The sequence below is a fragment of the Panthera leo genome, chromosome A3, assembly GCF_018350215.1.
Source record: "Panthera leo isolate Ple1 chromosome A3, P.leo_Ple1_pat1.1, whole genome shotgun sequence".
In the NCBI taxonomy this organism is placed as follows: Eukaryota; Metazoa; Chordata; class Mammalia; order Carnivora; family Felidae; genus Panthera; species Panthera leo.
In genome coordinates, this window is record NC_056681.1 from 66341357 (window position 1) to 66357444 (window position 16088).

Sequence of the window (16088 nt, forward strand, 5' to 3'; positions counted from 1 at the left end):
CCAAGGCTGGGCAGGCGACAGGGATGGAATCCTGGAGGCCCTGTTATGGAGTGCCAGGAGTTTGGACCATACCTTGTAGCCCTGGGGATCCCTGGAGGGTTGAAGTGGTGGAGTTCTAGAAGGATCACCCTGGGAACAGTGTGCAGGGTGGAATAGAACAAGACATGAGGCAGGGAGGCCAGTTAGGAGGCTGATATGGTCATCCCCTCAAGAGGTAAAGCACAGGGGCACCTGGGTGGCTCAGTCGGTTAAGCGTCTGACTCTTGGCTTCAGGTCAGTTCATGATCTCATAATTTGTGAGATCAAGCCCTGAATCAGTCTCCACGCTGATGGTGCAGAGCCTGTTTGGGATTCTCTCTCTCTCAAAATGAATAAATAAACTTTAAAAAAAAAAAAAAAAAAGGTCAAGCCTAAGATGAGGGAGGAAGAGGAAGGATGGGGAAGTGTTGAGGGCATGGTCATCAGCTGGAGGGTAGGGCAGAGGGCAGGAGAGAGTTGGGGGTTCTATTCCTACAGCTCCTCCAGGAAGTTCATCCTGAGCACCTGTTGCATGTAAAGTACCGTGTGGGACACAAAGGTGGGAGCGAACTGGATTCTGCCAGTTAGGAAGCAACAGTCCAGGACAGCACTCTCTAGTCAGGTCTGTGTGTTAGTCCCATGTGACCGAAACACACTTTAAGCTCACTTCACCCTAAAAAGGGTGGGGGTATTATGGGCTCATATACTGGGAAGTTTCAGGGGGTAGAGATTCAGGCAGGGCACTCAAACGGTGTCATTAGGAATCTGCCCTCTTCCATCTTGACTCATCTTTACCCTGTAGATTTTTCTCCTCATTACTAAGAGTTTATTCAGTCGTCTTCTTGTCTTAAAAAAAACCAAAACTAATGCAAATATAGTTGTTTTCCTTTATGGCTTAACAGCTAATAAGCATAACAGTGCTCTCCCTTCTGGGCTTCTTACCTTTTTTTTAGGGGTGGTTCATTTTGGTTTCGTTTTGGGGTTTTTTGTTTTGTTTGTTTTTGCTTTAGAGCCATGATTTGATTTGATTAAAAAAAAATGGGGGCGCCTGGGTGGCTCAGTCGGTTAAGCGTCCAACTTCGGCTCAGGTCATGATCTCGCGGTCCGTGAGTTCAAGCCCCGCGTCAGGCTCTGTGCTGACCGCTCAGAGCCTGGAGCCTGTTTCAGATTCTGTGTCTCCCTCTCTCTCTGACCCTCCCCCGTTCATGCTCTGTCTCTCTCTGTCTCAAAAATAAATTAAAAAAAAAACATTAAAAAAAAAATGTAATTATGGTTTAAAAAAAAAAAAGCCATAACAAAATGTACCATTGCAAGCGTTTGCAGGTGGACAGCTCAATCGTGTTGACTGTATTCACCTTGTGTAGCTTCATTTTCAGGCAGGCTTTCCCTAGCATTTCAGGCTGACCTCCTCCCAGCTTCCCAGCCCCAGTGGAAAAAGTTAAAAGTTCCAGGGCTCATCTTTAGCCAGTCGCTGTGGCCCTGATGATGGGACTGCCCGGGAGATGGAGTGGGGGCCTCATGCTCTGCAGCTGCAGGAGGGGTGTTCATGGGGAAAGCGAGGCTCTGGGGCCAGAGAACAGGCAGTGGCTGCCTGGAGGGCAGAGGCAGCTGCTGTCCACTTCAGGCAGTCTGACCTATGCACAAATAACTTAGGTGAGGTAGAAACTGGTTCCGTGGAAGGGTGCCTGTAAAGTGCCGCCCAGCCTGGGTGCCTGCTGTGTGCAGATACTAGGGACTGCAGTGGTGCAGAAAAGCTCACATTTTGCCCACATGGAGCTTTCGGCTAAAGCGGGAAGAGAAGAGCTGGGCGTAATAACCAGTGTAGATAAATAACCAGTGCCTGGGGGCACTCCTGCAACTTGGAGGGAGGGTCAGGAATGGTTCCTGCGGGAGCTGGCCTGGAAGGGTAGGCAGGAAAGGTGCCACGGTGCAGTTCCCCGTGTGGGGCTTGGGTGTCCCCGCTGTCAGCCCACAGCTTGACCCCAGCCGCCGCCAATACCACCACCACTGCTTTAGCCTCCTCCTTCCCTGCCACTGTGGACCTTGCCCCTCACTGGCTGCTCCTGAGCCTAGGTCTCCCTGGGTCTGTGGGCAAGGCCTGGGGTTGGGGGGCCGGGGCAGGGCACGTCTGAGGTGCTGTCTTCCTCCCGCAGGCCTCTCCCTAGAACGCCTGCCCAACTCCATTGCTTCCCGCCACCGCCTGACTGAGAGGGAGGAGGAAGTGATCACCTGCTTCGAGAGGGCCTCCTGGATTGCGCAGGTGTTCCTGCAGGAGTTGGAGAAGGTGAGCACTCTGCTTATAGCTGCCTCTATTGAGCGCCTGTCATGCCAAGCCCCCCACTAAGCCTGTGGGTGACCCTTGTGTGTACTAGGATAAGGCACCCTCCGCCCCCGCGACGCCATTCCGCCTCATTGGTTGGAAAGCTTATCACAGTATACCTCTTCTGTCAGAGTGAGACCCTTCGCCTCCACACTCTTCTATTTATTTATTTAATAACTAAATGAGTCCGTACCATTTGTGGGAGCCCAGAGCCTCCTGGATGAGCTCAGCTCGGACGACCAAATGTGACAGCCCTATCTGTACCTGTAAACTTGTGTAATCCTCACAGCAACTGTATGAGGTAGATGTTGTACTTATCCCTAACAGATGAGGTTTAGAGAGATACAACCATTTGCTCACTGTGGTCCCTTTGGAAGAGGTGTTGGCTGGTCCTTGCACTTAGGCATCCTTCCCTCTCCTCAGGTGGCCAGGAAGCTCCCTACTAGATCCCCTCGGGGAGGGGAGGCCTTGGGGCTCTTTGTCCTAGCCTTTCAGAGGCCAGCAGTGCCGGCAAGTCGGGGCCTGGAAGTCTTCGGGCGTCCTCTTCTCCCAGCTCCCCCTTGCAGGGGGGATGGGGGGGGAGGGGGCTGTCAGACTGTTGGCAGGACAGTGGTTCTGGTGTTAGCAGATGTTACCCCAGGTCTTCCCTTCTGGGGGGCTCTTGGTTTAATGGGAGGACGGCAGACAGCTATATTTAACAAAGATACTGCTCTTGTGTCAGGCAGTACTCCTGAGTACTTTACAGTCATTCTTGAATTTAACCCTCACACCCACTGGCTGGGATAGGCCCTGTTGTTCCTATTTCCCAAGCGAGAAACCCTGGTTTGGGGAGGAGTTAAATGACTTCCCAGAGTTCAGACAGTTACTAAGTGGCATTGGCAGGACTGGAACCCTGGGAGTGTGGCTCCGGTTACTTGCAGGGGAGAATTCGGGGGTGGTGCCTAGGCATGCTGTTCAGTAGATGGTTCGTAGATGCTGGAAGGCGGGTGCTATATGGCAGAGTAGACCTGGGTTGGCATCCTGAAGGAGGTGGTTATGAGCTGAGAGTCAGAGCCCAGAGACATTTGACCTTACCTACTTTGGCAAGTGCCAAAATGTCAACCCAGCACCTGTTTTGTGACAGGCCTTGTAGGAGGAGTCGTCCAGGCCAAGCCGATTCCCCCAGAGTGGGATTTCTCAACCCTCAGCACTATTGACATCAGGGCTGGATCATTCTTTGCTGTGTGGGGCAACCTTGTGTATTATAAAATACAAGTTGTGGCAGCTGAAGATGTCTCCAGATATGCCAAATGTCCCTGGAAGGCAAAATCGCCTCCCTGTTGGGTGTCACTACCCTAGAGTCCTTTTACTTGATTGGGTTTCAGGAGGAAAGGAAAAGTTATTGGGGGACTCAGCAAAAACAGGACTCGAGTGCATTCCCTGGCGGAAGTCCACTTGGAGACTGGCGTGGCTGAGTTGACCTCTGCTGAGGTCACATGGATCACTGCTAGACAACAGTGTTTTAGGAGCTCTTCACATTGGAAATGCATGTGGTTTTGGAGAAAACTTTCATGAAAAAGATGGTCTCCCATTCATCCAGAAGCCCAGGCTTTCGACTTTTATGGTGATGAGCTGTAATGGTGGGCAGGGCTGGAATCAGTGTCCTGTGGCATTGGGCAGACAAATGGGCCCCGGGAGCTAGCTATCTTGGGTCAGGGAAGGGCAGGCCAGAGGACCCTGTGCATTCTCAGAAATGGTGTTGTGTCCCTCTTCAGACCCAACCCCAAGCTCCAAGGAACTAAGAACCTCTCTTAAATCTACTTCAATTTCTAAAAGACAAGATGGCTCACTGATTAGTGTCTTGGATCAGGGCAGGGAGGTGGCCTAATAAAGGCAGGCCTATCTCAGTGGGGCTGGGTGGTCTTCTTAGAGCTGAGGCTTAAGGACAGCTCATTAATACCACAGTTGCTCCTCAGGCTTCCCTGGAACCAGGAGTCTTAGCCAGCTAGACTGTGCTGACATTCCATGGTTATATGACAGAGACAGTGCCTGGTATATGGTAGACACTCAAGTGTTTGTTGAATGAATGAACCAGGAAGTAGTAGAAATAGCCTGACCCTGCAACTGGCCAGACTGAAGTTTGAGGTCTAGGTGCATGCCAGCTTTGTGACCTTAGGCACTTTCTGAGCCTCAGTTTCCTCATCTATAAAATACAGACAAAACCAGCTTTGTAAGGCTATTGTGGGCATTCAGCATTTGGATGAGGAGAGAGTGTTTTAGACATATTTTAAACAAAAGCAAGTTAGGTTGGATTTAGCCTGAGAATCGCACCATGCATCCCTGAGGCAGCCAGAGACTTGGGATGGTAACGGGACTGCCACCTCCACCGGGGCTGGCTGTGACCCCAGCCCCTCCAACTCACAACTTTGAGACAGCGGCTCTCTCTGTGTTCCCCTTCCCAGATCACAAATAACACCACATCACGGCATCTGAAAGGCTCTCACCCAGTTGACTATGAGCTCACCTACTTCCTGGAAGCCGCCCTCCAGAGCGCTTATGTGACAAACCTGAAGAAGGGGTAGGTTGCTGGCAGCTAAGCGGGACCTGGACATTTTCCTCTGGGCCGGGGTGTTCCTGACGCCAGTCGTGTGGAGTCTGGCCTCTCGGATCTGGGTGTGTGCATGTGTGTGCTCTCTCGAGAGGATTGGTGGGGGCTGGTGTGTTCACATCTTGTCGGGCTAGGGTACACAGAGGTGCACGCCTGCAGAGGGGGCCAGTCCTGCCCCAGCTGGACCCCTGGCCTGGAAGAGGCCTGTGCTGTCCTCCTCTCTCTCCACCCTACCCTCACTGTTAGATGAGAGGCTGTTGCTCAAGTCCCTGTCTTCTGAATGGTAAGAACAGGGCAGAAAGGTCCCAACCAGGAGGCAGCTGTCACCCGCTCTCATGTGAGAATACTGCCCAGAGCTCCTGATCCATCCCAGCTGCTTAGAAAATCAAAGGCATTGTTATCAGTTCTGTTATTTTTTGTGGCAGTCCACAGCTGGCTAGGCTGTTGGCCCAAACTTGAACTTCGCACCTTGTTTTTTTTCTTTTATTTTTTCAAGTGCTAGGTCAGGGAGGCTGTGGTGTCACCGTTTGGGACATGTGGACCAGGAGGCCCAGAGAGCCAAGGCAGCTTGACCCCCAAGGGTGGGGCTGGCCCCAGAGCCCTGGGCTCCTCGGACCACCCTGTGGCTGGGGAGGTGTGGGGCCGAGGGACATCACAGGGACCCTGGGAAGCATGCTGCCTCTGCTCCACCTCCACTGTCTGTGTTCTCTTGTCCTTTTTTGGTTGCTGAACTTCAGTTTTAGAGATACAGTGGCCCGGTGGGCTAGTTCCTGTTTTTACTGCCCAACAGCTGCCACCTGGCTACTTCTCTCTAGCTGCAGACCGCCATTGCCTGGCTCCGCCCGCTCCCCCGGGGCACCCTTCTTTCAGCAGGCGTAGCTCTCAGGGATGGATGGGGGATGTGAAGAGATGCCACCTTAGCTGAACCTTTGCAGTGTGGGTCTGCCTCTGCCTGTTTTGGCAAAGAACATCTTAATGGAGCATGGTCATACCTACTGTTTAATATTGTCTCTCTCCCAGAGTGGAGTAGAGAGCAAATCCTAAAATATTTACTCCCTTGCCCTTTGGAGAAAATTTGTTGACTGACGCCTGCTCTGCGTTTAAGAGGCCCTCGCTCCCAAGGCCTACTGTAGGCACAAAGGGTGAAGGAGCCCTTCTGTATGGTAGACCCTAGGAGTAGATTTTGTAAGGAGGGGGTCTTGGTGATTTCGGTGTCTTGTCCCCTTCATGCTTTCCTTTAACAGATATTAATTATCTTAAAATACATGCTGAATTTGTGCAAGGCACTTGGTAAGTGCTTTGTTTCATGTGTATTTCATGGTCCTAGCAGTCCTCTGAGGCAGGTGCACTTGTTACATCCCCATTTTACAGGTGGGAAATGGAGGCCCAGAGGACGTAAGTGACTTGTCCTGGGCGGAGCCAGCTGATGCTCCTGCCCAGTAGGCTCCCCTGCCCACAGCAGAAACCCTGGGGTTAATGAGATCCTGCTGCTGCCCTCAGGTGCTCCAGCCTAGTGAGTGTGCTCCAGCTTGGAAGGCATGGCCTCAGCTTCCAGTGTGAAGATTTCAGGGGCACCCTGGCCATCTGGAGGTCACCAAGGCCTGGGAATGGGAGACCACACAGCAACCCTGGGCAGGTTCCTTTTCCACCCTCCAGCTCTGCTTCCTTCCTCAAACAGGGGGTTCCTGTTTGTCCTGTGTGTGTGAGGGGTGTGAGGGTCCAAGGAGAGGCAGGAATGAAAAGACACTTTGAGTACAGAGCTCAGAGCACAGGGAGGGGATTGCTGTCCCCCACCTCTCCGCTGCAGTCCCCTTGAGGCTGCCTGCTGCCCTTCCCCACACCACACTTGCTGCAGGTGTGATGAGGTTAAGGTGACCGTCAAGGACAGCCAGGAAGGAAGGAGGGAGAGAGCCGGCAGTTATCAAGCACCTGCTGTGTGCTAGGCTAGACCATGTGCTCAGTGTACAGCACCCTGTGAAGGAAGTCAGGTGACCCCAGAATGCTTGAGAGCAGACAAAGGACTGGACAAGGTTGAGTAGCTTGCCCCTTAGTGCCCCTAGTGGAAACCCACTAGGAATCCAGCTTTGGATCTGAGCAGCCTTTAAACCCATGCAGTTTACAGTTTGGGAGTGTGTGGGAGAAGGACAGAGCCCTGGAGATGGTTGGGCTGATCCTTGCTCCGCTGACTCAAGGCTGTCTCTGTCCCTCTGGGACCCTGAGTCACCATTCTCAGTGGGTGGCTCCTCTTCCTGAAGCTGGTCCCACCCTCCTGGTGGGGCTGTTCCTCCCTGCCTGTGTTCTGCACACTCTGGCTGTGTGTGTGTGTGCGTGTGAGTGGTGGTGATGCCGCCGGCGGTGGACAGAACATTCACCAACCTTCACCCCTCCAGGAAAGCCCAAGTGATATTGTTTTGTTCTTGTCACTCTGCTCCCCACCCTTCATCCTCTTTTCCTCCTAAAACAAATTTCAGTGCTGAAAGCCAGGATGCTGACTCTTCTCCACCCCCCTCGCCCCCACCCCGTGCCTCCCAAATAAAGAGCAATGGAAACTGAATCATCTTTTCTTTCCAAGCAAACAGCCCAAACATTCGAAACCTTTGGTGTGAGCAGCAGTCCCCGGTTCACGTGGCAACAGCTCAGCCCCTCTGTCCATTTCCTGTGGCCGCATCCAGCCCAAAGGTGGCCCAGGAATGTAACAGATATTTAAAGCGTGGACTGTGTGCCCAGCTGGTCTTTAAATAATTTCTTTACCCCTTTCCTCTTAACAGTAGCTAATACTTGTTGAATACTTGCTGCATGCCAGGCAGAATCCTGTGAACATAGAGGAACTAATAATGTTCCCATTTACTGAAGAAAGGAGAAGGGGAAGTAACTTGCCCAAAGTTGCAGAGCTAATGGGTGGTAGAGGCAGCATGCCTGGTGCTGAATGGGGTCTGTGCCCCCACAGCCCGAGGCCTCCCCTTCCACGCGCTCGAAATGGTAGGAGCTTTCATAACTACCCGTTTCGGCCTTCAAGTCAGAGTTACATCTTCCTAGGTGAATCACCAGTTCCAATATTTTTCTTATATGTTTGTTGTTGTTAGGAAGTTCAAACAAACAAAAAGTCACCTTAAGCCAGAGTTCCTCATCCTCAGTACCTGTTGACATTTTGAGCCAGATACCAGTACATTGTAGGCTTTAGCGACATCCCTGGCCTCTACCCACCCACTAGATGCCAGTAGCTCTTCCTGCCCCAAGTGTGACAACCAAAAATGTGTCCAGATGTTGACAAATGTCTTGGGTGGTGGAGGGCTAATCACACCCAGTTGAGAACCACTGTCTTAGCCTAAGTTGCAAGAAGCAGAGGTTCAGGGTAGGTTGGGACCCCGATACCTGACATTGGGTCTTCTCCTCCAGGGCAGCTCTGAAAAGTCTTTTAAGGGTCTCCAGAACCATTTCCTGCTGACTAAATCCACACCCACCCCCACCCCCCACCCCCCGCTCATCTGGGCTTTTGGGGTGTTTGGGAAGGTGATAAAACTATTCCCTATGTTCTGAGAGGCTACAGCCCAGTAGGGGGTAGGGGCTAAGGCAAAAAACAAAAACAAAAAACAAAAAAAAACCCAGAGAACAGCCCAACCATTCATTTCACAGAAGCCTCTGAGAGCCCGCTATGAACCAGGCATCCCACCTTACTCAACAGGTTTGAAGCCAGGAACAGGATGAGCTCCCCTCCTTAGGGAGCTTTCTTCCATCCAAGCACTGAGCAGACAGTGAAGGAGCTGAATGTAGCCATCAGAAGTCTAATGGGAGGGAAGGGAGGCAGGGAGGTGGGGGTGCTGCTGGCATAGGGGGGCTCTCAGGGGCCAGGGAGCCTCTCGGTGTTAGAAGACTTCCCTTTGGGCCTAAGGAGCAGGGGGAGATGGTGGGACCTGCTTCTGCGTAGAATCTGCGAGCTGGCACTCATTCCATGTGGGCCTTGGGTGGATCCCGGGGTGCTCTGCCCTTGGGGCCAGATGGCCACAAGCAGTGCCTGGTCCCATGGTCCACCCTTGTCTCTCCAATTGAGGATTTGACATAATTTAAAGGGTATGGTGTTCTCCACTGTGAAAAATGGGGTATGGTGGTATTTGCTTGACCCCCAACAGCTCTTCTTTTATTCTGAGCTTTGGTTAAATCTGGACCTCAGTATTTTACACTTAGTATGTTTGAGGGACATTCATTTTTTCCAGGGGCCTTGCCCTATTGATCCATCAGTTAATTCCCCCCCAGATGACTTCTTCCCCTTGCTCTGTGGCTGATGACAGGGTTCCTAACTGACCTGGCACTGAAAATACTGACCTAAAAGGACAATCATTAATTGAGAGACCCCCTCCCTAAGGAGGGGACCCTGCGGTTCGATTCCCCTCGCTGCCACCAGAGGGCAACCGTAGACTCTGAGTGGAGCTTTGTCCCAGGTAATTCTGCAGAGCCTGCTGCCAGGAGAGGGCACCTTTCTGACGTGTTCTTATGACTGCGGACAATGGCAGCTGGGCCCAGAGTCCTGGCGGTGGGAGAGGTTTGGTCTCCTTTGCATGAAGCAGCTCCAGGGGTGAGGCAGCAAGGGAAGCCAATGGCGATGCAATACCAGGAAAGCTGACTGTCCCTGTCCGCGGCCCTGACCTCAACTAGGACCTGAGTCTCTGGGCATCTCCCAAGAAAGAAGAACATAAACTGACTAGGCTCCTCCCCCAGAGTGGACAAGAGGCCATTCTCTTTGGAGTGGTTTTTTTCCCTTCCTTCTGCCTAGACCTACAGAGCCTTTTCTTGGCTCTGGGCTGGGAATAAGCTTGAGCCATGTGTATTGAACCAGGTGGGCTGTACATTTTGTACATGTTAAAAAAAATTTTTTTTTAACTACTAAAGCAATATGTGCACACTGTACCAAAACCAAACAATAGAGAAGGGAATGTGTGTGCTTTCTAAGGGAGTTTCCTGGGGCTTGGCAGATTGTTCAGCCTTATAAAAGCACTCTCCCTTTCTTGGGGGGCAGGGGGGGTGTGGGCGTGAGTCTGTGTGCACAACTGCACATGCTTCACCTTGCCAGCTAGGTGCTGAGTCAAGAGGCAGCTAAGGCAGCCTGGGCTGCAGATGGCTGGGGTGGGGTGAGGGTGGGGGGGCTCTGCCCAATGGTGAGGCACCTTAGAAAGCCCGGCCTGCTGTTTGGTATGACCTCGTGAGAGGTGTGTTCGATCAGCAGCAATTTTGTCTTGTCCTCAGCAGCCTCCCACTATCTGTAGTGCTGAGGAGGGCAGGAAACAGATTGTTCTAAGGGGGATTCAGGGGCCAGAGTCATCCAACAGGAAAGCCCAGGAGAGCCTCCTAGTGGCCTGTGTCACTCTTTGGGGCACAGAGACACCTCTGAGGCCCATTGGAGAGAACACACTCTTCCAGCCTCTCATAATGCACAGCCTGTATTTATTGTTAGCACCCACTGCCCATCTCCCACCTTGCTAGAGAGGAAAGATCTCCTTGCCTGGATGTCCTCAGTGCCCTTTTTCTGGGACTTGGGGTGAAGAGGAGAGCTTTAGTTTTTGAAACTGATGATATGGATCTATGGCAGGAGTAAACAGCTTGATAACTATTTGAGCTACACCTGACCTGGTCTCCTGATTCAACTCTCCAGCTGTTGGGATCTGCCAACTGGCTGTGCTCTTTGGCCAGAAACCTCTCTTACACAATTAGTGCCAGCCCTGAAATGGGGACTTCTGGTCAGGGTCACATGCACCAGTGTCTGTTTAGATTTCATTCAACCATAAATTCCATGCAGTTTCTTATTCTCTCAAATCAAACCAAGCCAAAAACAAAACAAAACATTTGTTGAGTACCTACTGTATGCAAAACACTTCGCTAAACTCTGAATAAATTGAGTGTGGCTGATTTAACAGACTGTGAGCTCCTTACCTGCAGGCCATGAATGAAACACTCATTCTGTCTCTCAGTTCATTTTATCAGGGCATTTGTTGAATGCCCCTTGTCAACAGGGCTGTTGACCAGGTACTGAATATACAGTAGGTACTTAGTAAAGACTAGTCAATTAGCTGAATTCCAGAAGTCCTGGAGTTCAGATGGCCTGGAAAGGAAAGCATTATCTTTCTCAGGAATAATTTCAGTGTAAAGGGAGTGAAATCTGAACCCTTGGTGCCTATGGTAAGCTCGCCTCTCCCCCTTGGGTATTAGATGGCCTGAAAAGGCAGGCGTCTACCAGGCTTTAATTTTCCCATTGGAAAATGGGAGTTTATTTATTCCACAATGATTTCTTGAGTGCCTTCTATGTGCCAAGCATTGTGCTGGTACCTGGAAGAACCAAGCCAGCCTTACCAGCCTCATCAGAAGCTGTGAAGACTGAATAGGACAAAGCATTTGAAACATCTGTTCTCTGCCTGCTGCTGACGAGGGGCTGGCAGTGGGGGGAGTGGGGAGGGGCGGCAAGAGGTAGAGGGGGGGAAGCTTGCCACCTAGAGGCCTCCCTAGATGACCCATCACTGCCTTACATCTCTGTCTTTCTCTTCCTGGCCAGCCAGGAACATGACTTGGGATCAATCACTTCCTGGCTTCTCCACACACAGCCTGCTTCTGGGCCAGGGTTGATCTGAGGCCCTGTTTGAATAGTGTTTAAAGTGGCAGCTTTGCTCAGAAAGGTCAGTGTGAGAGACCAGAACAAAGAGATCTTTCAAGCCGCCCTCTCACGGGACTGGGAAAAGCCCCAGCTCTACCTGGCACGGTTAGCATTAGCTCAGGCTGGTGGGAGAAACCATCTGATTTCCCATTTCCTGGAGGGATGAGCTGAGGCAGAGGGGTGTTCCCAGCATCTTAGAACAGGTCGAGGCCTGTTGAGAGCCTGAATCTCTCCCCATACAGCCCTGGCCACTGAAGCCTCTGTATTGGTTTTTCTCTTTATGTGTATTCAATAAAAATTGGGATTTACCCAAAAGATGCCCAAGGGTAATTATTTGCTGTGCTAAAGAATTCCTGGGAGCTTATTGAGATACCAGAATCCCTTACAGATTTGAAAATAGTAAAATTACACAACTTTTGGGACATAGGATCTTGTGAAGATGCAGTTCTGATTCCTTAATTGTGTGTGTATTGGGGGGAGGCAGGATCCCTGAGAACCTGCATTTCTCTGAATCCCCTGAGCGATGCCAGTGCCGCCGGTCTGGGAGCCCTCTTCCAGTGTTGATGATGTGGAGACTAAAGGCAGGGAGAGAACAGTCCTTGGGCTGGAGTGGGAAAGAGAGGCCATAGTCCCTCTTGGCTCTGGGCTCCTGGTAGCAGCCTGGGCCAGGCTGCCAGGGAGGAAGCTGGCAGGGAGTCCACAGAGTGGAAAATCACCCACAAGTCCCAGGAGCTACCAGCTATCTCTGGGCCATAAGGCCCTGGGGCAGTCCCAGGGTGCAGCCCCTAGGTCCAGCCTTGCCCCAGCCTGTGGCCATTGGCCCAGCTTCCTGGGCATTGCTCTCCTACAGACTTCCCAGAGCCAGCCAGTCCTGCTCTCTTCTGGGAGCTCATGCAGTCTGTCTTTTCTGTCTCCTGGTGGTGGCTGATGTTGAGCTCTCCCCTCAGCTGGCCTGGCCGATGGCCTGCTGTCCAACTCTGGGTTCTTTTCTAAGGCAGAGGCCTCAGTGGGACTGAAGGGCCTCTCCTGCAGACTCCTCCTACTTGGGCTCCTGGGGACTGCTAGTCTGTCCCTGGGTGTGATTTGTCTATGGGGAATCCTGCTTATATGTCCCCTGGGGAGGCAGGGGCTGGTGGAAGGCGAAAGATGGACTTAGAGCTGGAAGATCCCCTCAGGTACTACTGTCCCTTGCCCCCTACTCATTCGGTCCCAAACTTCAATGCAAAATAATGTGGCAAATGAAAACATAATGTAATGTCATCTTTAGGACCCAGATTAAAAGGAGAAAGGAAAATAACTAATATTTAGTGAGCCTCTACCACATGCCTGGGTGCATTTGGGCTTCACGTATGTTCATCTTCCTGACCGCACTATGAGTAAGTGAGGAATCCTCCTATGGATGGGAGATGAGAATCAGAGTGGCTGCTTCACTTTCCCAAGATCACAGATTCAGAATCTGGCTGCAAAGCTGGACTTTCCATGTCAAGTTGTCCCTTCTGGAACCTGGCTTCTTACTTAGCATAGGGGAACTGGAAGACACTGAGGATCAGGTAAACCAGTGGTTTTCAAAACTGAATGTTCATTGGAAGCCCTTGAGGACTTGGTAAAGCCCAGACTGCCGGGCTCTGCCCCAGAGTTTCTGATACAGTGGATCTGGAGTGGGGGCCTCAGACTTTGCATTGTTAATAAGTTCCCAGGATGCTGATGCTGCTGGTCCAGGGACCACACTTTGAGAACCTGTGGTCTAATCTATTCTTTCCCAAGCTCTACCTCTAGTGATACACAATATGGCTTTGAGTGATATACAGACTAACTTTTTATAAGTACTTCTATATTTAATACCTATTTCCAAAAAAAAAACCCCTAGCATACCAAATCCCTAATTTCAGGTATTTTTTTGTGAAGGTATTTACTAAAGTAAAAAAGAAGATGTAAAGGAAAGTATTGCATATATAATAACACTGATGGTGTGCAGCTAGTAGCAACAGTCACAAATGTGATATGCAGATGACAGAAATCTAGGAGACACTGTCCAAACTGAAGTCCTGATTTTGTAGAGGAGGAGATGGTACACAGCCCACAGGTGAGCCCCTCCTCAGGCTACATGGTATCTGTAGCAGTACCCAAACTTGACTTGTCTCTAAGGGCTTCCTGTGGCTTCCTGTCCTGTTTGCCCCTCGTCTCTGTGGCTTCCTGTCCTGTTTGCCCCTCTTAGTTCTTCAGAAGCTCTGGACAGACTAGGAAAGGTCATTATGACTCTGACTCTATCCCAGGGGTCTTTACCTCCATTCTCAGCCCCACAAACGAGGATCTGTGTTTATAATGTTAGTCGTTTGCACATTTTTACTTTCTTCTCTGAAACCAGAGGTTCCCAGAAGGCAGGGACTTGGTCTGCAAATTTTTCTTTTTATGGCCCCACACCCCAAAGCTCCTAAGAATCTGTTTTGTGCATGAAAGTTGCAGGAGGGGCTCCTGTGACTTCCCTAGCTGCCACCTTTGGCTCTTCACCCCTCTGTAGTCTTTCACTTCTGAATTTGACCACCCGGCAGCCTCTGCTTTCCCTGTGAGCTGTGATCCAGGGAACCCCCACAGGAAATGAGAAGGGTGGTGCTCAAACATTTGCTGAGCACATGCTGTGTGCCAGGAGCTGTGCTAGTGCTGAGCTTCAGCAGCAGGACTGGAGCCCTGCCCTTGGAGAGCACAGCGCACCAAGGGTCAGCCCATGAATGGAAACTGACCACACAGTGTCAAGCTTCAGAAGAGGAATTAACAGGGTGCAAGAGGGACGCAGGCAAAAAGGGTGAGCATGGGGAGGAGTTTGGGCTGGCTGCAAGGAGGAAGTGATATTGGAAAGGCTTTCTGAGGGTGAATGAGGAAGGGCTGTTTTAAGGCAGTGGGAGGAGCCTGTGCCAAGACTTGACATAGGTCACCTGGGTCGGTTGTTCAAAATGGACCTGAGTGGCAGGAGATGAGATGGGAGAGAGGCAAGGGGGCAGTCCCTTCAGCCCCGCGATACCTTGCTGAGGACCTAGACTGGATTCTGTGAGCCCTGGGGGTGCTGACGAAGGGACCAGCCTGGGGAGGAACAAGATGACTTTTGTCTGTCAAGTGGACCCCTCCAGGGGTGATGGAGCAGTGTTTCAAACTGCAGGCCACAACTAGTGGGTTGTGCAAACTAGTGGGCTGCAAGTTCTTTTCAGTGGGCTGCAGCCAGCATTTTTAAAAAGAGGAGTAGAGGGAGACATAAAATAGAAAATACCAGAGTGGACGGCACACAGTAGAGCTAGGTAATTGTCAAGAAACTTGCTTCAGTTTTATGTAAGGAAAGTGTGTGCATACTGGGTTGCAATTTAAAATGTATATTTTACTTTCAGTCACACTTTAAAAAGCTTGCAAATTATTTCAGGGCCCAGAGAGCTGGCAGGGGCTGGGGGGGGGGGGGGGGGGGGCGGGGGGCAGGTGATACTGGCCTTTGTGGTGATGCAGGCTGGTCTAGGGCTCTGGTGATGGGGACTGAGAGGTGAGGATGGACCCCAGCGTTGACCAGGTGTGGTGGGTGAAGATGAAGAATTTGAGGTTGATTCAAGTCAGAAAGTCTGACACCAGCCAAGACTTTGGGGCCAAGACAGCGTCTTGTTTGAAATATTCCATCTTGGTCCCCTTCTGGTAGTGAATGGGAAGCCTGGGTTCCTGGGGGACTGTGAGGGAGAGGGATCCTTCTTATTCTCTGATCAACTACATCCTGGGCTTCTAGGATCCTGATGTTACAACTCTGACCTTTCATTCCAACTGACTGTTTTCAAGTAAAACTCTAATGGGCCAGCTTCTGCTTACATCTGCAGGTTTGATGATGGTGTCTGTGGGAGCTAGGCTGGTAATGACCCTGCTTCTGCTGTCTTCCCTCTAGGAACATCGTGAAAGGGATGAGAGAGCTCCGGGAGGTCCTACGCACCGTGGAGACCAAAGCAACTCAGAACTTCAAAGTGGTAATAACACACGGCCGAGGCCTCGGGGTTGGGTGCTGGCTGTGGCTGGCCTGTTCAGGGCTCACTTTCAGTGGGAGACAACAGAAGTGCTAGCAGGCAGCCTATGAATCAGGGATGATAGTGTGTCCCACGCATGCTTCTCCTCTCCCTGTCTGTGCTCATGGCAGACATTGTTAATCAATCTCCGCATTCTCTCCCACTACGCCTGGGAGGCACCGTTAGCATTCTTGTCACAGCACTGCCCACAGCCCCTAGCGTTAGATCAGAGTTAAAACCTAATGTCATCCCTTCCTAGCAAGGTGCTGCACCAATTCTTAGGGATTGTTTATGAACCTAATAAATAACCTGGACTCACTTTCCTGCCCCAATTCAGGTCTACCTTCTCAGGCTTTGATTCACCCAAAGTCAGAGCCACAGCTGCTTCTCACTCTAGAATTTTTGGTCAAATATCAGAAAGCCATCTGGTCGAGAGAGAGCTGCCGTGCCAGTGGCTTTATGCTCTGCAAGGGCTTGCTGAATACTCAGAGCAGTGCTGGGCTC

General features: G+C 51.2%; 1 protein-coding gene across 1 annotated transcript in view; it reads left to right on the forward strand.

Moving 5' to 3' along the window:
- Window positions 1–16088, forward strand: part of TTC7A (tetratricopeptide repeat domain 7A) — a 120436-nt gene that overhangs the window by 29567 nt on the left and 74781 nt on the right. Inside the window, exons 4-6 of the mRNA XM_042932202.1 lie at window positions 2172–2302; window positions 4780–4895; window positions 15470–15548. Of these exons, the coding sequence (XP_042788136.1) occupies window positions 2172–2302; window positions 4780–4895; window positions 15470–15548 (326 nt within the window). The remainder of the gene's footprint in view (window positions 1–2171; window positions 2303–4779; window positions 4896–15469; window positions 15549–16088) is intronic.